Raw genomic sequence first — 22,231 nt, 5'->3', positions numbered from 1 at the left:
AAATGTATTTTGTGTGTCCTGTTGCTTTTTATTGTTATGACTGTACGACAAATGAAGTCCCTCGTATGTTGCAAAACATACTTGGCTCATAAAGTATTGTTGTGAGTGTGATTATGATTGTCTGTTTGTGCGCATGTGTGCCTATGTTATTGCTTGTCTTGTGCATATCTGCCCGTCACCAGAAAATGCCTGATTGATGGCAACTTCTCTGGAGAGAAGGAGTGGGTGACGTTTCTGGTCAAGATCCTTCTTCAGACTGGTCTCGACCCAAAACGTCACCCATTCCTTCTCTCCAGAGATGCTGCCTGTCCCGCTGAGTTACTCCAGCTTTTTGTGGCTATCTTCGGTTTAAACCAGCATCTGCAGTTCCTTCTTACACACTCTGTGTTTTCTGATCAGTTTTTGCATGACACCTGCTGGCCGAAACGAGAAGCAACATGCAATCCTTTTGGAGAACATCCTGGACATCGGAGTCAGGGGGTATGGGGAGAAGGCAGGAACGGGGTACTGATTGAGAATGATCAGCCATGATCACATTGATTGGTGGTGCTGGCTCGAAGGGCCAAATGGCCTACTCCTGCACCTATTGTCTATTGTCTAACCTACAAATCTGCACGATCCTGGGTGGAAACCAGAGCACCCGGAGAAAACCCTCGCGGTCACAGGGAGTGAATGCAAACTCCGTACAGACAGCACCCATAGTCAGGATCGAACCTGGGTCTCTGGCGCCGTGAGGCAGCAACTCTACCGCTGCGCCACCGTGCCGCCTCAATTCATTCACTATATATCAGAACTTTATATTGTCCAGATGATTTCCACATGAGATGAGTAATGCATTTTTAATTTTTTTTTTATTGTTTTGCAGTCATTGAAGAAATTAAACCACGCCAATATTATCAAGCTCAAAGAAGTTATAAGGGAAAATAATCATCTTTACTTTATTTTTGAATACATGAAAGAAAACCTCTATCAACTCATGAAAGATAGGTAAGCCTTTTATTCAAAAAGCTTTTTCAACTCTATTTCTGATTTTATATTTCGGAAAAAATAACTGCAGATGCTGATTAAAATCGAAGGTAGACCCAAAATGCTGGAGTAACTCAGCGGGTCGGGCAGCATCTCGGGAAAGCAGAAATGAGTGACGTTTCGGATCGAGACACTTCTCCAGGACCGTCCCCGGTCCTGACATCAGTCTGAAGAAGGGTCTCGACCCGAAACTTCACCCATTCCTTCTCTCCCGAGATCCTGACCGACCCGCTGAGTTGCTCCAGCATTTTGTGTCTACCTTCTATTTCTGATTTTGCTACTTTTGGGGAAATGGGGATATTGTGTTGATTTTTTACATATGTTTATTATTGTCATAAAGTCTTACAGCATGGAAACAGGCCATTCGGTCCATCTCACATGCTGACCAGAATACCCACCTACGCTATTCCCACATGCCCACGTATGGCTCATATGCCTAAACCAATCCCATCCATGGTCTTGTTCAAATGTCTATTAAATGCTGTCATAACACCTGCCTCAATTACCTCTTCTGGTAGTTGGTTCTATATCCTCACTACCCTCTGTGTGAAAACATTGCCTCTCTGCTTTCTATAGGTATTTAGTTTAGTCCATTGTCACGTGTACTGAGGTACAGTGGAAAGCTCCAGTCAACAGAAAGACAATACAGGATTACAATCAAGCCATCCACAGAGTACAGATACATGATAAGGGAATAAGAATTTAGTGCGAGGTAAAGCCAGCAAAGTCTGATCAATGATAATCCGAGGGTCTCCAATGAGGTAGATAGTAGTTCAGGACTGCCCTCTAGTTCGTGGTTGAATGGTTCAATTGCCTGATAACAGCTGGGAAGAAACTGTCCCAGAATCTGGAGGTGTGTGTTTTCACATTTCTGTACCTTTTGCCCTTTAAATCTTTCCCTCTCACCTTAAACCTATGTCCTTTGGTTCTTGATTCCCCTGCTCCCAGTAAACGATTCTGTGCATTCATCCTATATATTGCCGTTATGACCGTCCCTATAGCAGCGTGACCGAAACTGAAGACAAATACTCCAAATGTGGCCTCACCAATGTCTTGTACAAGCCTCTTGATTCCCCTACTCTGGGTAAAGGGCTCTGTGCATTCAACGTATCTATTCCAAGTTGGTGCGTTCACCAAGCTCTCAGTTTCCACCTTGGATGCAGTCAATGACAATTACAATTCACCCCTTCTCTGTTCAGCCTCGGTGTTGAGACGAGGTATGGTTGGTGTTGGGGTTGCCTGTAAGCAATAATAGCACTTTAAAAAAATTCAGACTGAGTTTGTCAGTGGCACAGCAGTAGATTGCGTTGCCTCATATCGCCAGAGATCCGGGTTCGATCCTGACTATGGGTGCTGTCTGTAAGGAGTTTGTACATTCTCCTTTTGACCACGTAGGCTGCTCCAGTTTCTTCCAACTCTTCAAAGATGTACGAGTTTGTAGGTGAATTGGCTCATAAGGTCATAAGGAATAGGCCATTCGGCCCATCAAGTTTACTCTGCCATCCAAACAAGGTTTATCTATCTCTCCCTCCTAACTCCATTCTCCTGCCTTCTCCCCATAACCTCTGACAATTGTACTAATCAAGAATCTATCAATCTCTGTCTTAACAATATCCACTGACTTGGCCTCCATAGCCTTCTGTGGCAAAGAATTCCACAGATTCACCACCCTCTGACTAAAGAAATTTCTCCTCATCTCCTTCCTAAAAGAACGTTCTTTAATTCTGAGGCTGTGACCTCCACTCCTAGACTCTCCCACTGGTGGAAACATCCCCTCCACAAAACTCCAGCGAGTACAGGCCCAGTGCCGACAAATGCTCATCATCGGTTAACCTACTCATTCCTGGGATCATTCTGGTAAACCTCCTCTGGACCCTCTCCAGAGCCAGCACATCCTTCCTCAGATATGGTGCCTTAAATTGCTCAGATTGCTTTGGTAAAATTGTAAATTGTCCCCAGTGTGTTTAGGATAGTGTTAGTGTACAGGGTGATCGCTGGTTGGCACGGACCCAGTGGGCCAAAGGGCCTGTTTCCATGCTGTGTCTCTATAAAGTCTAAAGTAAAGTATTACAAATATGAACTCCATTGAAAACTACTTCACTCATTCATAGATGTTTACGTCTCTCCACAGAGATAGGTTATTTCCTGAATCGATCATTAGGAACATAATGTACCAAATAATACAAGGATTGGCTTTTATCCACAAGCACGGTAGGTTTTTGCTAAGGGCCGGTGTAGGCCACCTCTCTTGCAAAAGGTAGATACAAAATGCCGGAGTAACTCAATGGGTCAGGCAGCATCTCTGGAGAACATGGATAGGTGACGTTTCACAGAGTGCTGGAGTAACTCAATGGGTCAGGCAGCATCTCTGGAGAAAATGGATAGGTGACGTTTCACAGAGTGCTGGAGTAACTCAGCGGGTCAGGCAGCATCTCTGGAGAACATGGATAGGTGACGTTTCACAGAGTGCTGGAGTAACTCAGCGGGTCAGGCAGCATCTCTGGAGAACATGGATAGGTGACGTCTCGACCCAAAATGTCACCTGTTCCTTTTCTCCAGAGATGCTGCTTGACCCGCTGAGTTACTCCAGTTTTTTGTGTTAATGTAAGACCTGTAAGATCTTTTATTTGCAGATCTTTTATTTGTCTTTTATTTTATTCTAAAATCTGCAGATCTTTTATTTGCTAATACTGCATCTTAAAGTGCTGAGTGCGACTCTAGTTACTGTTTTAAGAAAGTCTGGATATCTTTTAGGATTCTTTCATCGTGACATGAAGCCAGAAAACTTACTCTGCATGGGTCCAGATCTTGTCAAAATAGGAGATTTTGGATTAGCCAGAGAGATAAGATCACGTCCACCCTACACTGACTATGTATCCACACGATGGTAAGTCCAATTTTATATGATTTTTACATGGGACTGTTATAGAACAGAGGGATCTAGATATACAGGTACTTAATTCTTTGAAAGTAGCATCGAGAAAAGGAAAAACTTTTTCACCCAGAGAGTTGTGAATCTGTGGGATTCTCTGCGGTTCCAGAGCCCGGACCGCAGGGGGGCAAATTGGGCCCGCCGATTAGCATAGGAATCCCGATGAGGTCGAGATCGGCCCGGAACACCAGGCCTGGGCGCCACGTTTTCGGGGGTGAGATACATGGATACACCGCCATTTAATGTGATCATGGCTGATCATTCTCAATCAGTACCCCGTTCCTGCTTTCTCCCCATATCCCTGGATTCCATTAGCCCTAAGAGCTCTATCTAACTCTCTTTTGAATGCATCCAGTGAATCGGCCTCCACTGCCTTCGGAGGCAGAGAATCCCACAAATTCACAACTCTCTGGGTGAAAAAGTTTTTCCTCATCTCAGTTCTAAATGGCCTCCCCTTTATTCTTAAACTGTGGCCCCTGGTTCTGGACTCCCCCAACATCGGGATTTGTTCCGGTTATATGGTGGGGGGGGGGGGGGGGTTAGAAAATCGGTGGTGGACCTGTATTTGTAAAGCCATTAATGACTTTGCAAAGTAGCTATGACATATTTTGACAGTTTGAAAAAATGAATCCCAGAGGACAAAGGAGGTGAGAGATTGAACGTTTTTTTCGCCTTCCATCACAGTGAGGAATGTGGAGGAGTCACTGTGGTGGATGTTCATGCTGAAATTTTGTATTTTGTGTGTCCTGTTGCTTTTTATTGTTATGACTGTGCAGCAAATGAAGTTCCTCGTATGTTGCAAAACATACTTGGCTAATAAAGTATTATTGTGATTGTGAGAAATGTTTTTTTCCCATGAAACCTTCTCCCTATTTTCCCAGGTATCGTGCTCCTGAAGTGCTGCTGCGATCATCGATCTACAGTTCTCCGATAGATATATGGGCCGTGGGGTGCATCATGGCTGAACTGTACACACTCAGGCCGCTGTTTCCCGGAGTCAGTGAAGTCGATGAAATCTTTAAAATTTGCCAAGTGTTGGGCACACCAAAGAAAGTAGGTGACAATGTGGGAACTTTACTGAGCAACTTTCCTTTTCAATGAATAAGTTTATTGGTCAGTGTAAGAAAATAATTGCAGGTGCTGGTACAAATCGAAGGTATTTATTTCACAAAATGCTGGAGTAACTCAGCGGGTCAGGAAGCATCTCGGGAGAGAATGAATGGGTGACGTTTCGGGTTGAGACCCTTCTTCAGACTAATGTCAGGGGAGGCGGGACAAAGGAAGGATATAGGTGGAGACAGGAAGGTAGAGGGAGAACTGGGAGGGGGAGGGGGAGGAGAGGGACAGAGGAACTATCTAAATTTGGAGAAGTCGATGTTCGTACCGCTGGGCTGCAAGCTGCCCAGGCGAAATATGAGGTGCTGTTCCTCCAATTTCCGGTGGGCCTCACTATGGCACTGGAGGAGGCCCATGACAGAAAGGTCAGACTGGGAGTGGGAGGGGGAGTTGAAGTGCTCAGCCACCGGGAGATCAGGTTGGTTAAGGCTGAGCGAAGGTGTTGAGCGAAATGATCGCCGAGCCTGCGTTTGGTTTCGCCGATGTAAAGAAGTTATAATAATAATAATAATGCATTTTATTTATATAGCGCTTTTCATATACTCAAAGACGCTTTACAGAGATTTAGAGAACATAGGGAAATGAATAAATAGATAAATAAGTAAATAAGTAAACGAACAGAGAAAGGAGACAGAAGGTGAGGTGACCTTCAATGGTTGAAGGCAGTACTGAACAGGTGAGACTTCAGCGATGTTTTGAATGTGGTGAGTGTGGAGGAGTCTCTAACGGTTTGGGGTTGACATCTAGAGCAGCGGATACAATAGATGAGGCTTATTGGCCAAGTATGTGCACATACAAGGAATGTGCCTTGGTGCTCCGCTCGCAAGCAACAACACGAACATACAGTAAACTATTAAGAATAAAGCATAATACAATTAAGACATTAAGAATACAACATTATGGTTTAAACATGTGAGTGAAATAAACCAGAGCAAAAAGAGACTACAGACTTTTGGATCAATCACATATTACCATCGCTCCACACTCTTAAATCTCTACTCCGACAGCAACATTTCTTACTCTACACTGTAAATGGCTCGATTGTAATCATGCATTGTCTTTCCGCTGACTGGTTAGCACATGACAAAAGCTTTTCGTTGTACCTTGGTATAAGTGACAATAAACTAAACTGAACTGAACCAAATCTTGGGCATGAAGACAATGGCACAGCGGTAGAGTTGTTGCCTCACGGCGCCAGAGACCTGGGCTCGTAACTACGGGTCCCTAGTGTGTTTAGTGTGTACAGGGTGATCGTTTACCGAAGCCAATTAAACCACAGACCCTGTACGTCTTTAGAGTGTGGGAGGAAACCGAAGTTCTTGGAGAAAACACACTCAGGTCTCGGGGAGAACGAACAAACTCCGTACAGATTAAAGATAGTTCAAAGGTCTTCACTGAGGTAGATGGGAGATCAGGAATAGGTCTGCAGAGACCTAATATTTTTCATTTAAATCTTGCATAGTTCTCGATTAGCTTAGTTTATTGCAACACGTTCCAAGGTACTGTGAAAAGCTTTTGTTTCTTGCTACCTAGTCTACAGAAAGACAAGTCTACCTGTGGAAAGACAGTACATGATTACAATCCAGCCATTTACAGTGTATAGATACATGAAAGCCAATGGAATGTTGGTCTTCATAACAAGAGGAGTTGAGTATAGGAGCAAAGAGGTCCTTCTGCAGTTGTACAGGGCCCTAGTGAGACCGCACCTGGAGTACTGTGTGCAGGTTTGGTCTCCAAATTTGAGGAAGGATATTCTTGCTATTGAGGGCGTGCAGCGTAGGTTTACTAGGTTAATTCCCGGAATGGCGGGACTGTCATATGTTGAAAGACTGGAGCGACTAGGTACTGATTGAGAATGATCAGCCATGATCACATTGAATGGCAGTGCTGGCTCGAAGGGCCAAATGGACTCCTCCTGCACCTATTGTCTATTGTCTATAAGGGAATAATATTTAGTGCAAGGTAAAGCCAGCAAAGTCCGATCAAGGATAGTCCGAGGGTCATCAAAGAGGTAGATAGTAGTTCAGCACTGCTCTCTGTTTGTGGTAGGATGGTTCAGTTGCCTGATAACATATGGGGAGGAAACTGTCCCTGAATCTGGAGGTGTGCGTTTTCACACTTCTGTACCTTTTGCCTGATGGGAGAGGGGAGAAGAGGGAGTGTCTAGGGAGAGACTGGTCCTTGATTATGCTCCTGGCCTTGCCGAGGCAGCGTGTGGTGTAGATGGAGTCAATGGGAGGTTAGTTTGTGTGATGGTCTGGGCTGCATCCACAATTCGCCGGCAAATTTCTTGCGGTCTTGGACGGAGCTGTTCCCAAACCGAGCTGTGACGTGTCCTGATAAAATGCTTTCCATGGTGCATCTGTAGAAAGGGTAACGTCAACTTAATATTGTAGTTAATCTGTGGAAATCATTGCCACAGAGGATCCAGAGGAGGGTCCCAGGAATGAGTGGGTTAACATATGATGAGCAGTTGACAGCACTGGGCCTGTACTCGCTGGAGTTTAGAAGGATGAGGGTGGACCTCATTGAAACTTACAGAATAATGAAAGGCCCGGATAGAGTGGATGTGGAGAGGATGTTTCCACTAGTGGGAGAGTCTAGGACCAGAGGTCACAGCCTCAGAATGAAAGGGCGCTCTTTTAGATAGGTCAGGAGGGACTTCTTTAGTCAGAGGGTGGTGAATCTGTGGAACTCATTGCCACAGAGGGCTGTGGAGGCCAAGTCAGTGGATATTTTTAAGGCAGAGACGGACAAATTCTTGATCAGAACGGGTGTCAAGGGTTTTGGGGAGAAGGCAGGAAAATGGGGTCAGGAGGCAGAGATCAGCCATGATAGAACGGCGGAGTGGACTCGATGGGCCGAATGGCCTAATTCTAAACTTGTGAACTTGTTTATCTTGGGAAGTTTCTAATTTTGACTGAGAGCTTTCTTTTTCCCTTCACAGAGCGACTGGCCAGAAGGTTATCAGCTCTCGGTTGCCATGAATTTCCGTTTTCCCCAGTGTGCGCCCATTCACCTGAAGACGTTGATACCCAATGCAAGTGATGACGCAATTCAGCTCATTAAAGAAACACTCTATTGGGATCCTAAAAGGCGACCAAATGCTAGTCAAGTAAGTTAACAGGGGCGGTACGGTGGCGCAGCGGCAGAGTTGCTGCCTCACAGCGCCAGAGACGCGAGTTTGATCCCGACTACGGGCGCTGTCTGTGCGGAGTTTGTACATTCTCCCCGTGACCTGCGTGGGTTTTCTCTCGAGATCTTCGGTTTCCTCCCACACTCCAAAAACTTACAGATGTGTAGGTTAATTGGTTTGGTATAAATGTAAATTATCCCTAGCGTGTGTAGGGTAGTGTAAGTGTGCGGAGACCGCTGCTCGGCGCGGACTCAGTGGGCCGAAGGGCCTGTTTCCGTGCTGTATCTCTAAACTAAACTAAACTAATCTAAACAGAGGAGGAATATTCTGTAACTTTGCACAGTTTGATAAACTGAGGCTACAGTTACGTATGTGGTTCTTTCCAGCAACTGTGGATGCTGATTTACAAAGAAAGGACACAGAGTGCTGGAGTAACTCAGCGGGTCAGGCAGCATCTGTGGAGAACATGGATAGGTGACGTTTCACAGAGTGCTGGAGTAACTCAGCGGGTCAGGCAGCATCTGTGGAGAACATGGATAGGTGACGTTTCACAGAGTGCTGGAGTAACTCAGCGGGTCAGGCAGCATCTCTGGAGAACATGGATAGGTGACGTTTCACAGAGTGCCGGAGCGACTCAGCGGGTCAGGCAGCATCTCTGGAGAACATGGATCAGGAGCCTTCTTCAGGCTGCATTCCTGGAGTCGTTGGACGGGCAGGCCTTTGCAGATAGAATGAAGTAAACTTTCAAGGGAACTGAAAGGGTACGGGTGTTAGGGGCTATGGGGAGAAGGCAGGAGAATGGGGTTAGGAGGGAGAGATAGATCAGCTGCGATTGAATGGTGGGGTAGACATGATGGGCCGAATGACCTAATTCTGCTCCTATAGAGTCATAGAGTCATGCAGTGTGGAAACAGGCCCTTCGGCCCAACTCGCCCACACCGCCCAACAGTGTCCCAACTACCCTAGTCCCACTTGCCTGCGCTTGGTCCATATCCCTCCAAACCTGTCCTATCCATGTACCTGTGCAACTGTTTCTTAAACAATGGGATAGTCCCAACCTCAACTACCTCCTCTGGCAGCCTGTTCCATACACCTAGAACATGAATTTGAACTAGAACTTTATTATTCTCACGTTTACTGAGGTACAGTGAAAAGCTTTTTCTTATGTGCTGTCCGGTCATTGGAAAGACTATACATGATTACTATCAATCCGTCCACAGTGTACAGATACAGGATAAAGGGCATCACAAAACGCTGGAGTAACTCAGCTGGTCAGGCAGCATCTCAGGAGAGGAGGAATGGGTGACTTTTCGGGTCGAGACCCTTCTTCAGACTGGATCTCCCCATCTCCATCACAGGAGACAGACTAGTGAATGACATCTACTACAAACCCACTGACTCCCACAGCTATCTGGACTACACTTCTTCCCACCCTGCCTCCTGTAAAAAGTATATCCCCTACTCCCAATTCATTCGTCTATGCCGCATCTGCGCCCGGGATGAGGTGTTTCACACTAGGGCATCAGAGATGTCCTCATTCTTCAAGAAACGGGGCTTCCCCTCTTCCATTATAGATGTGGCTCTCACTAGGGCCTCCTCTATATCCCACAGCTCCGCTCTTGCTCCCCCTCCCCCCATTCGTAACAAGGACAGAATCCCCCTCGCTCTCACCTTCCACCCCATCAGCTGGCGGATCCAACAAATCATCCGTCACCTCCAACGGGACCCCACCACTGGCCATATCTTCCCATCCCCTCCCCTTTCTGCATTCCGCAGAGACCGTTCCCTCCGTAACTCCCTGGTCCACTTGCCCCTTCCTACCCAAACCACCCCCTCCCCAGATACTTTCCCCTGCAACCGCACGAGATGCAACACCTGTCCCTTTACCTCCCCCCTCGACTCCATCCAAGGACCCAAACAGTCTTTCCAGGTGAGACAGAGGTTCACCTGCACCTCCTCCAACCTCATCTATTGTATCCGCTGTTCCAGGTGTCAACTTCTCAACATCGGCGAGACCAAGCGCAGGCTCGGCCATCGTTTCGCTCAACACCTCCGCTCAGTCCGCCTTAACCAACCTGATCTCCCGGTGGTTCAGCTTCAACTCCCCTCCCACTCCCAGTCTGACCTTTCTGTCGTGGGCCTCCTCCAGTGCCATAGTGAGGCCCACCGGAAATTGGAGGAACATAACCTCATATTTCGCTTGGGCAGCTTGCAGCCCAGTGGTATGAACATTGACTTCTCCAACTTTAGATAGTTCCTCTGTCCCTCTCTTTCCCCTCCCCCTTCCCAGTTCTCCCACTAGTCTTCCTATCTCCAACAACATCCTTTTTTTATCCCGCCCCCTCCCCTGACATCAGTCTGAAGAAGGGTCTCGACCCGAAACGTCACTTATTCCTTCTCTCCTGAGATGCTGCCTGACCCGATGAGTTACTCCAGCATTTTGTGATACCTTCTATTTGTACCAGCATCTGCAGTTATTTCCCTACACAGGGTAAAGGGCATAACGTTTAGTGTAAGATGCAGTTTCTTGTTTCTACTCCATTGAGTCATTGAGTCTTACAGCATGGAAACAGGCCTGTAAAGTTCGATTATCGACAATTCAAAAGTCTCCAATGAAGTAGATGGGAGGTCAGGACTGCTCTCTGTTTGTTGATAGGATGGTTCAGTTGCCTGATAACAGCTGGGAAGAAACAGCCCCTGAATCTGGAGGTGTAAGAAAATAACTGCAGATGCTGGTACCTATCGAAGGTATTTATTCACAAAATGCTGGAGTAACTCAGCAGGTCATGCAGCATCTCAGGAGAGAAGGAATGGGTGACGTTTTGGGTCGAGACCCTTCTTCAGACTGATGTCAGGGGGGCGGGACAAAGGAAGGATATAGGTGGAGACAGGAAGATAGAGGGAGAACTGGGAAGGGGGAGGGGAAGAGAGTACAGAGGAACTATCTAAAGTTGGAGAAGTCGATGTTCATACCGCTGGGCTGCAAGCTGCCCAGGCGAAATATGAGGTGCTGTTCCTCCAATTTCCGGTGGGCCTCACTACGGCACTGGAGCAGGCCCATGACAGAAAGGTCAGACTGGGAGTGGGAGGGGGAGTTGAAGTGCTCAGCCACCGGGAGATCAAGTTGGTTCAGGCGGACTGAGCGAAGGTGTTGAGCGAAACGATCGCCGAGCCTGCGTTTGTTTTCGCCGAATCTGGAGGTGTGTGTTTTCAAACTTCTGGATCTCTTGCCTGATGGGAGAGGGGAGAAGAGGGAGTGACCAGGGTGAGACTGGTCCTTGATGAGCCTGCTGGCCTTGCCGAGGCAGCGTGAGGTGCAGATGGAGTCGGTGGAAGGGAGGTTGGTTTGTGTGATGGTCTGGGCTGCGTCCACAATTCTCTGCAGTTTCTCGTGGTCTTGGATGGAGCTGTTCCCAAACCGTGCTGTGATGCGTCCCGATAAAATGCTTTCTCCGGCGCATCTGTAGAAGTTGGTAAGGGGCTGTTATAGAGTTAAACAGCGTGGGAACAGGCCCTTCGGCCCAACTTGCCCAACAGCCGACCAATATGTCCCAGCTTCACTAGTCCCACCTGCCCGCGTTTGGCCCGGATCCCTCTAAACCTGTCCTATCCCTAGATAGGACCTTCTGCAGTTGAACAGGGCCCTTCTGCAGTTGTACAGGGCCCTAGTGAGACCGCACCTGGAATACTGTGTGCAGTTTTGGTCTCCAAATTTGAGGAAGGATATTCTTGCTATTGAGGGCGTGCAGCGTAGGTTTACTAGGTTAATTCCCGGAATGGCGGGACTGTCATATGTTGAAAGACTGGAACGACTAGACTTGTATACACTGGAATTTAGAAGGATGAGAGGAGATCTTATCGAAACGTATAAGATTATTAAGGGGTTGGACACGTTAGAGGCAGGAAACATGTTCCCAATGTTGGGGGAGTCCAGAACAAGGGGCCACAGTTTAAGAATAAGGGGTAGGCCATTTAAAACTGAGATGAGGAAAAACTTTTTCAGTCAGAGAGTTGTGAATCTGTGGAATTCTCTGCCTCAGAAGGCAGTGGAGGCCAATTCTCTGAATGCATTCAAGAGAGAGGTGGATAGAGCTCTTAAGGATAGCGGAGTCAGGGGGTATGGGGAGAAGGCAGGAACGGGGTACTGATTGAGACTGATCAGCCATGATCACATTGAATGGCGGTGCTGGCTCGAAGGGCCGAATGGCCTCCTCCTGCACCTATTGTCTATTGTCTATTGGGGGGCCGTGCCGTGCCGTACCTCCCAAGCATTGGTTGACCATTTTTCTTGACCGTAGCTTCGATGTGCCTAGTTACCGCTGCAGTTTAAAAATGAACTCTAAGTCTGAGCATTTGAAATTGTAGGCACTTCGACATCCTTATTTTCAAGTGGGCCAGGCACTGGGAGCCGCGCTGACACAGTACGTTCAGCCACCGCCGGCACAGAAGAAAATGATCCAGCCGACGGAGGTCAAGCAGGAGATATTGCCAATGTACAAGCTTCCGGCCCAGGCCCAGCCTCAGCCCCCGTCTCAACCTCAGCTGAAAGGTGCAGGTCAGCCACTGCGACAAGTGCAAATCCCACAAAGGACTGCCAGCCAGCGAGAGCCAGAGAAGGAGACGGTGAAATTCAAGCCGGCCGCTCTCCCCTCCATCACCAGCAACGCCTACCTGGTAAGATGCATCTGCACTTATAGACAATAGGTGCAGGAGGAGGCCATTTGGCCCTTCGAGCCTGTACGCAGCGCCATTCAATGTGATCATGGCTGATCATTCTCAATCGCACTGGGACTCCCCTCACTGGAGTTTAGATTTTTTTTTAGATTTTAGAGATACAGCGCGGAAACAGGCCCTTCGGCCCACCGGGTCCGCGCCGCCCAGCGATCCCCGCACATTAACACCATCTTACACGCACTCGGGACAATTTTTACATTAACCGAGCCAATTAACCTACAAACCCGCACGTCTTTGGAGCGTGGGAGGAAACCGAAGATCTCGGAGAAATCCCACGCGGGTCACGGAGAGAGAACGTACAAACTCCGTACAGACGGCGCCCGTAGTCAGGATCGAACCCGAGTCTCCGGCGCTGCATTCGCGCCACCGTGTTTAGAAGGACGAAACTTACCGTAGTGAAAGGGCCTGGATAGAGTAGACGTGGAGAGGATGTTACCACTATAGACAATAGACAATAGGTGCAGGAGGAGGCCATTCGGCCCTTTGAGCCAGCACCACCATTCAATGTGATCATGGCTGATCATTCTCAATCAGTACCCCGTTCCTGCCTTCTCCCCATACCCCCTGACTCCGCTATCCTTAAGAGCTCTATCCAGCTCTCTCGAGTGCATTCAGAGAATTGGCCTCCACTGCCTTCTGAGGCAGAGAATTCCACAGATTTACAACTCTCTGACTGAAAAAGTTTTTCCTCATCTCCGTTCTAAATTGCCTACCCCTTATTCTTAAACTGTGGCCCCTGGTTCTGGACTCCCCCAACATTGGGAACATGTTTCCTGCCTCTAACGTGTCCAACCCCTTAATAATCTTATACGTTTCGATACGATCCCCTCACATCCTTCTAAATTCCAGTGTAAGGCCTCCACTGCCCTCTAGTGGGAGAGTTGAGGACCAGAGGTCGCAGCCTCAGAATAAAAGGACGTTCCTTTAGAACAGAGACGAGGAGAAATTTCTTCAGTCAGAGGGTGGTGAATCTGTGGGATTCATTGCCACAGACGGCTGTGGAGGCCAAGTCAGTGGATATTTTTAAGGTGGAGAATGACAGATTCTTGATTTGTACGGGTGTCACAGGTTATAAATCTATGGAATTCTCTGCCTCAGAAGGCAGTGGAGGCCAATTCTCTGGATGCTTTCAAGAAAGAGCTAGCTAGAGCTCTTAAGGATAGCGGAGTCAGGGGTATGGGGAGAAGGCAGGAACGGGGTACTGATTGAGAATGATCAGCCATGATCACATTAAATGGTGGTGCTGGCTCGAAGGGCCGAATGGCCTCCTCCTTCACCTATTGTCTATTGTCTATTGTTATGTGGGAAGGCAGGAGAACGGGGTTAAGAGTGAGAGATAGATCAGCTTTGATTGAATGGTGCAGTAGACTTGATGGGCCGAATGGCCTAATTCTTCTCCTATCACTTATGAACTACTAAACGTGAATATCATACATAGTCATACAGCGTGGAAACAGGCCCTTCAGCCCAACTTGCCCATGCTGACCAGCATGTCCCATCCTCATTAGTCCCACCTGCCTCCGTTTGGTCCGTATCCCTCCAAACCTGTCCTATCCATGTACCTGTCTAATTTCTTAAACGTGGCAATTGTACCTGCCTCAACTACCTCCTCCAGCAGCTCATTACATACCCCACCCCCCTCAGTGTGAAATAGTTACCCATCAGATTCCTATTGGGTAAGAAGGAACTGCAGATGCTGGTTTACATCGAAGATAGACACAAAATGCTGGAGTAACTCAGCGGGACAGGCAGCATCTCTTTAGAGAAGTTTCTTTTCGAGACCCTTCTTCAGACTGATCTTCCCCCTTTCCTTTAAACCTACATCCTCTGGTTATCGATTCCCCTTACTCTGGGCAAGACACGGTGGGTGGCGCAGCGGTAGAGTTGCTACCCAACAGCACTTGCGGCGCCAGAGACCCGGGTTCCATCCCGACTACAGGCGCCGTTTGCACGTTCTCCCCGTGACCTGCGTGGGTTTTCTCCGAGATCTTCCGCACTCCAAAGACGTACAGGTACGTAGGTTAATTGGCTTGGTAAATGTAAAAATTGTCCCTAGTGTGTGTAGGGTAGTGTTAATTTGTGGGGATAGACAATAGACAATAGGTGCAGGAGGAGGCCATTCGGCCCTTCGAGCCAGCACCGCCATTCAATGTGATCATGGCTGATCATTCTCAATCAGTACCCCGTTCCTGCCTTCTCCCCATACCCCCTGACTCCGCTATCCTTAAAAGCTCTATCCAGCTCTCTCTTGAATGCATTCAGAGAATTGGCCTCCACTGCCTTCTGAGGCAGAGAATTCCACAGATTCACAACTCTCTGACTAAAAAAGTTTTTCCTCATCTCTGTTCTAAATGGCCTACCCCTTATTCTTAAACTGTGGCCCCTTGTTCTGGATCACTGGTCAGCGCAGACCCGGTGGGCCGAAGGGCCTGTTTCCGCGCTGTGTATCTCTAAACTAAAACTAAACTAGACACTCTGTGCGTCCACCCGATCTAGTCCTCTCATGGTTTATGCATCACATTTTTGTTCTTGAACTAATGGTTACTTTCTGTTCCAATGCAAAGAATGAACTTCAGAGGCCAGCCAAAGGAAGTGAGAATAACGCTCTGGGGTTCAAAAGTGGCAGACGGAGATGGGGCCAGATTGCAATGAAAACCATGGACAGTTGGGACGATTTTGACAGTTCTGACTTTGGAGTGTCCTTCACAAAAAAGGCCACTGTGGGGCCGCCGAAGGAGGATTTCCCTGACAACTTCCTGCAAAGGTACATCAAATAACAATGTGTTGCTTCAATTGAGACGTTGGCACTGTGATTTTTTTTCCCCCCAAGAACTGTCACAGCAATAGGAAAATGATGCCACTTTTTAAAAATGCCTGTTCCTGGGTTTTTTTTGTGCTGTGCTGGTCCTATTAAAAGGGACCACAGCGTTAGAGTTGCTGCCTCACAGTGCCTGGTTCCATCCCGACTAAGGGTGCTGTCTGTACGGAGATTTGTATGTTCTCCCCGTGACCTGCGTGGGTTTTCTCAGATCTTTTTCCTCACCAATCTCTGCACAGATACTGCCTGGCCCACTAAGTTCCACCGGCACTCTGTTTTACATCTTAATGATAGCAGAGTCAGGGGGGTATGGGGAGAGGGCAGGAACGGGGTACTGATTGTGGATGATCAGCCATGATCCCATTGAATGGGGCCACAGTTTAAGAATAAGGGGTAGGCCATTTAGAACTGAGATGAGGAAAAACTTTTTCAGTCGGAGAGTTGTGAATCTGTGGAATTCTCTGCCTCAGAAGGCAGTGGAGGCCAATTCTCTGGATGCATTCAAGAGAGAGCTAGATAGAGCTCTTAAGGATAGCGGAGTCAGGGGGTATGGGGAGAAGGCAGGAACGGGGTACTGATTGAGAATGATCAGCCATGATCACATTGAATGGCGGTGCTGGCTCGAATGGCCTCCTCCTGCACCTATTGTCTATTGTCTATTGAATGGAGGTGCTGGCTCGAAGGGCCGAATGGCCTCCTGCACCTATTGTCTATTGTCTATTGTAACTACTTAGCAGGGTGGCATGGTGGCACAGCGGTAGAACTGCTGCCTGGCAGTGCTAGAGTCCCGGGTTCGATCCTGACCACGGGTGCGGTCTGTACGGAGTTTGCACGTTCTCCCCGTGACCGCGTGGGTTTTCTCCGGGTGCTCCGGTTTCCTCCCGCACTCCAAAGACGAACAGGTTTGTAGGTTAATTGGCTTCTGTAAAAATATATAAATTGTCCCTCGTGTGTGTAGGATAGTGCTCGTGTACTGGGTGACCACAGGTCAGCGCAGACTCGGTGGACCTGCGTGGGTTTCCTCCGAGATCTTCGGTTTTCTCCCACACTCCAAAGACGTGCAGGTTTGTAGGTTAATCGGCTTGGTATAAATGTAAAACTGTCCCTTGCGTCCCTAATGTGTGTAGCATCGCTGGTTGGTGCAGGCTCGGTGGGCCGAAGGGCCTGTTTCAGTGCTGTATCTCTGAACCAAACTAAAGTAAACAGGGGGCCTGGAACGTGCGGCCGAGGGTGCTGGTGGAGATGGCAGATACGATAGTGGCATTTAAGAGACTAGTGAGACCACATCTGGAGTACTGTGTGCAGTTTTAGTCTCCAAATTTAAGGAAGGATATTCTTGCTAATGAGGGCGTGCAGCGTAGGTTCACTAGGTTAATTCACTAGAGTTGTGAATCAGGTTCCTATTAAATCTTCCCCCCCCCCTCACCTTAAACCCATGTCCTCTGGACTCTTTCTAATAATAGCACCATATGTTGTTATGTTTTACAGCGCAGGTGAACATCAACCACTGCACCATAACAGCAGAGGGACAAAAACGGTTCCAAATACCACGGTGTCAAGACTGGACTCTGGATTATCCTCGTCCTCAGCAAGGCAGCACTACCTGAGGCAGTCAAGGTATCTTCCAGGTAAGCAAATGCCTGGATCACTCATCAGCGTGAGATTCGTTCCACTTCAGCAGGTTCGAGATGTTGCCAGGACTCGAGGGCTCGAACTACAGGGAGAGGCTGAGCAGGCTGGGACTCTATTCCATGGAGCGCAGGAGGATGAGGGGTGATCTTATAGAGGTGTACAAAATCATGAGAGGAATAGATCGGGTAGATGCAGAGTCTCTTGCCCAGAGCAGGAGAATCGAGGACCAGAGGACATAGATTTAAGGTGAGGGGGGAAAGATTTAATAGGAACCTAAGGGGTAACTATTTCACACAAAGGGTGTAGGGAACGAGCTGCCGGAGGAGGTAGTTGAGGCAGGGACTATAACAGCACTTAACAAACATTTGTACAGGTTTATGGATAGGACAGGTTTGGAGGGGTATGGGCCAAACGCATGCAGGTGAGACTAGTGTAGATGGGGCATGTTGGCTGGTGTGGGCAAGTTGGGACAAACAGGCACTTTGGCCCACCGGTTCCATACCCACCATCGATCAGCCCTTACACTAGCACTTTCCTAACACACTCGGGACAATTTACAATTACAAAGGGAGAACGTACAAACTCCGTACAGACGGCGCCCGTAGTCGGGATTGAACCCGGGTCTCTGGCGCTGCAGTCGCTGTAAGGCAGCAGCTCTACCGCTGCGCCACTGTGACCACCCAGGGCTGGTGGTGGAGGCAGATGGGATAGTGGTTTTTAAGAGGCTTTTAGACAGGCACATGAATGTGCAAGGAATCTAGTCCTGTGCATCACGTGCAGGCAGAGGAGACCAGAACAAGAGGCCACAGTTTAAGAATAAGGGGTAGGCCATTTAGAACGGAGATGAGGAAAAACTTTTTCAGTCAGAGAGTTGTGAATCTGCGGAATTCTCTGCCTCAGAAGGCAGTGGAGGCCAATTCTCTGAATGCATTCAAGAGAGAGCTGGATAGAGCTCTTAAGGATAGCGGAGTCAGGGGGTATGGGGAGAAGGCAGGAACGAGGTACTGATTGAGAATGATCAGCCATGATCACATTGAATGGCGGTGCTGGCTCGAAGGGCCGAATGGCCTCCTCCTGCACCTATTGTCTATTGTCTATTTACCTTGGCATCATGTTCGGCATCGACATTGTAGGCCCAAGGGCCTGCTCTTGTGCTGTGCTGTTCCACATTCTATGTCACAGAGTCACACAGTGTTTCAGGTTATAGAGTCATGCAGTCTTACATGGAAACAGGCCCTTCAGCTCAACTTGCCCACACCGACCAAAACGTCCCATCCACACTGGTCCCACCTGCCTGCGTCTGGCCCGTATCCCTCTAAACCTGTCCTATCCTTGTACCTGTCTAAATATTTCCTGAATGTTGTGATAATTCCTGCCTCAACCACCTCCTCCGGCAGCGTCCCAGCCACCCACCACATTTTGTGTAAAAAAAAGTTGCCCCTCAGGTTCCTAGCAAATCTTTCCCCCCTCACCTTAAACCTATGTCCTCTGGTTTTCGAATCCTCTACTCTGGGCAAGAGACTCTGTGTATTTACCCGATCTATTCCTCTCATGTTTTCGTACACGGTGGCGCAGCGGTAGAGTTGCTGCCTCACAGCGCCAGAGACCCGGGTTCAATCCTGACTACGGGCGCTCCACAAACTAAAGTCTAATGTGTATTTTTATGATTAGCTCTATGGTAATTGGAAAATAACTCAATAGACACTCGACATTAGGTGCAGGAGGTAATTTGGCCCTTCGAGCCAGCACCGCCATTCATTGTGACCATGGCTGATCATCCACAATCAGTAACCCGTGCCTGCCTTCTCCCCATATCCCTTGATTGCACTAGCCCCTAGAGCTCTATCCAACTCTCTTTTAAATTCATCCAGTGAATTGGCCTCCACTGCCCTCTGTGGCAGAGAATTCCACAAATTCCACAAATTCACAACTCTCTGGGTGAAACATTATCTTCTGACCTCAGTTTTATTCTTAGACTGTGTGGCCCCTGGTTCTGGACTTCCCCCAACATTCGGGACACTTTTCCTGCATCTAGCTTGTCCGGTCCTTTTATAAATTTATACGTAGTGGAGGAACGAACTGCAGATGCTGCTTTACACCGAAGATAGACACAAAAAGCTGGAGTAACTCGGCGGGACAGGCAGCATCTCTGGAGAGAAGGAACGGGTGACGTTTTGGGTTCACCCATTCCTTTTCTCCAGAGATGCTGCCTGTCCCGCTGAGTTACTCCAGCTTTTTGTGTCTCTAGGCCATATTAAGAGTGGGTAATCTGATTTGCATTTCTCAATTCTTTTTCAGGGATCCATTCGAAGAACACATCGGTGGTAGGAACTAATAAGGAACATAGCAAAGCGTTGGGAGTTATCGGTGGAGGAACCTCTGTCGGTAGAATTAATTCCGGTAAATAGAGCAGCAAGTCCTACAAATAGAGCACTATCCTACACACTAAGGACAATTTACAATTTTACCAAAGCCAATTAACCTACGTCTTTGGAATATGGGAGGAAACCAGAGCTCCCGGAGAAAACCCACGCAGGTCACGGGGAGAACGTGCAAACTTCGTACAGACAGCCCCCCTAATCAGGATCGAACCCGGGGCTCTGGCGCTGTGAGGTAGCAACTCTACCGCTGCGCCATTGTGCCGCCCCAAGGATGCATATTGCTCGTTCTACTGGTTAATCATCCTGTTAATCATCCTTTGTGTTCTACAAAATCTAGGCACATTCTCCAAGGCGTGGACTAAATCACAGCTCTATGATCCTTACTGTCCTCTGCAATCTAGAAAGAATTCCATCAAGATTTGGAGGTTGAATGTATGGAGAGAGTACACAGCTAATGGCAAGACCCTTCACAGCAATGATGTGCAGAGGGATCTTGGAGTCCAATTGGAGTATCAAGGATTAGCAAGACTGGGCTTGTATTGTAGTTTAGAAGGATGGGAGGGGATCTTATAGAGATGTATAAAATTATAAAAGGACTGGACATACTCGATGCAAGAAATATGTTCCCAATGTTGGGGGGAGTCCAGAACCAGGGGCCACACAGTCTAAGAATAAAGGGGAGCCATTTAAAACAGAGGTGAGAAGAAACTTTTTCACCCAGAGAGTTGTGCATGAGACAATGTGTTATTGTTACAGGAAACCTGGGAGTGTTTGGTCCAGACAGTACGACCGGTGGTTATATCCCATCTTTCTTTAAAAAGGAAGTTGGCTCGGCGGGACAGAGGGTCCAGTTTGCTTTTGGTGGGCCTGCTACCAGTAAGTACCACTTATTGTTAACCTCGTCTTCCCACGGACCACAGACTGGGCCCCCTCCCCAGCACATGGTGTTATGCTCAGGATTCCAGCATCTGCACAGCTCTCTCCACATACACAGAAACATAGAAAATGGGTGCAGGAGGAGGCCATTTGGCCCTTCGAGCCAACTCCGCCATTCATTGTGATCACGGCTGATCATCCACAATCAGTAACCCGTGCCTGCCTTCTCCCCATATCCCTTGATTCCACTAGCCCCTAGAGCTCTATCCAACTCTCTCTTAAATTCATCCAGTGAATTGGCCTCCACTGCCCTCTGTGGCAGAGAATTCCACAAATTCACAACTCTCTGGGTTAAAAAGTTTCTACTCACCTCAGTTTTAAATGGCCTCCCCTTTATTCTTAGACATACCACAAGCATCTGATTGTCATCACTGCCCATCTCCAAAGCACAGCCCTGAGCGGGGGACACCAGACTGGACGAGAAGATACTCGTCACGATAATGTGCAGGAAAGAATTGCAGGTGCTGGTTTAAATCGAAGATAGACACAAAATGCTGGAGTAACTCAGCGGGACGGGCAGCATCTCCGGAGAGAAGGCATGGGTGACGTTTCACAGAGTGCTGCTCAGCGGGTCAGGCAGCATCTCCAGAGAGAAGGAATGGGTGACGTTTCGGGTCGAGACCTTTCTTCAGCATTTTGTGTCTACCTTCGATTTAAACCAGCATCCGCAGTTTTTGTTTCCTTAGAAACATAGAAAATAGGTGCAGGAGGAGGCCATTCGGCCCCTTCGAGCCTGCACCGCCATTCAATATGATCATGGCTGATCATCCAACTCAGTATCCAGCATTAGCATTCCAGTAAACCTCTTCCGCACCCTTGCCAAAGGCCCCACATCCTGCATGCAATACTCCAAATGCAGCCTAGCCAAATTCAATAGACAATAGGTGCAGGAGGAGGCCATTCGGCCCTTCGAGCCAGCACCACCATTTAATGTGATCATGGCTGATCATTCTCAATCAGTACCCCGTTCCTGCCTTCTCCCCATACCCCCTGACTCCACTATCCTTAAGAGCCCTATCTAGCTCTCTCTCGATTGCATTCAGAGAATTGGCCTCCACTGCCTTCTTTCCAATAGCAAGAAGTCTTATAGAGCTGCATCCAAAATTTGCTCCAAAATACTAACATTCATACATCCAGTCCATGATTTAATGGGGTACGTTTTCTCACAGAGGGCGGTGGGGCCTGGAACGGGCAGGCAGGGATGATGTTTGAGGCAGATACCATAGTTCAGTTTAGTTTATTGTCTCGTGTACCGAGGTACAGTGAAGAGCTTTTGTTGCGTGCTATCCAGCCAGAGGAAAGACAATCCGTGATTACAATCAAGCCGCCTGTAAGATTTCAAGATCAATTTATTGTCACATGCACCAATTAAGGTACAGTGAAATTTGAGTGACCACACAGCCATACTAAGTAAAAAGCAACAAGACACACAGCCACAGAAAATAACATTTAACATGAACATCCACCACAGCGGATTCCACATTCCTCAGTGTGATGGAAGGTAATAAAGTTCAGTCAGG

The 22,231-nt window shown here is 47.9% G+C and overlaps 1 protein-coding gene across 6 annotated transcripts in view; it reads left to right on the top strand.

Moving 5' to 3' along the window:
• The window catches only part of mak (male germ cell-associated kinase), a 51,439-nt gene that overhangs the window by 18,221 nt on the left and 10,987 nt on the right, over positions 1-22,231 (top strand). For 4 of the 6 annotated variants that reach the window (XM_078414113.1, XM_078414095.1, XM_078414086.1 and 1 more), the window contains exons 4-13: positions 866-987; positions 3,158-3,237; positions 3,781-3,913; positions 4,840-5,011; positions 8,022-8,189; positions 12,576-12,884; positions 15,509-15,708; positions 17,251-17,390; positions 19,693-19,794; positions 20,532-20,651. In XM_078414113.1, coding sequence (XP_078270239.1) covers positions 866-987; positions 3,158-3,237; positions 3,781-3,913; positions 4,840-5,011; positions 8,022-8,189; positions 12,576-12,884; positions 15,509-15,708; positions 17,251-17,390; positions 19,693-19,794; positions 20,532-20,651 — 1,546 coding nt within the window. The remainder of the gene's footprint in view (positions 1-865; positions 988-3,157; positions 3,238-3,780; positions 3,914-4,839; positions 5,012-8,021; positions 8,190-12,575; positions 12,885-15,508; positions 15,709-17,250; positions 17,391-19,692; positions 19,795-20,531; positions 20,652-22,231) is intronic. The other 2 variants (XM_078414123.1, XM_078414104.1) reach the window with 2 other exon arrangements.

The sequence above is a fragment of the Rhinoraja longicauda genome, chromosome 2 (assembly GCF_053455715.1).
Source record: "Rhinoraja longicauda isolate Sanriku21f chromosome 2, sRhiLon1.1, whole genome shotgun sequence".
Lineage (NCBI taxonomy): Eukaryota > Metazoa > Chordata > Chondrichthyes > Rajiformes > Arhynchobatidae > Rhinoraja > Rhinoraja longicauda.
Note: the sequence above shows the minus strand (reverse complement) of the source record. Positions and strands in the feature narration are given on the sequence as shown.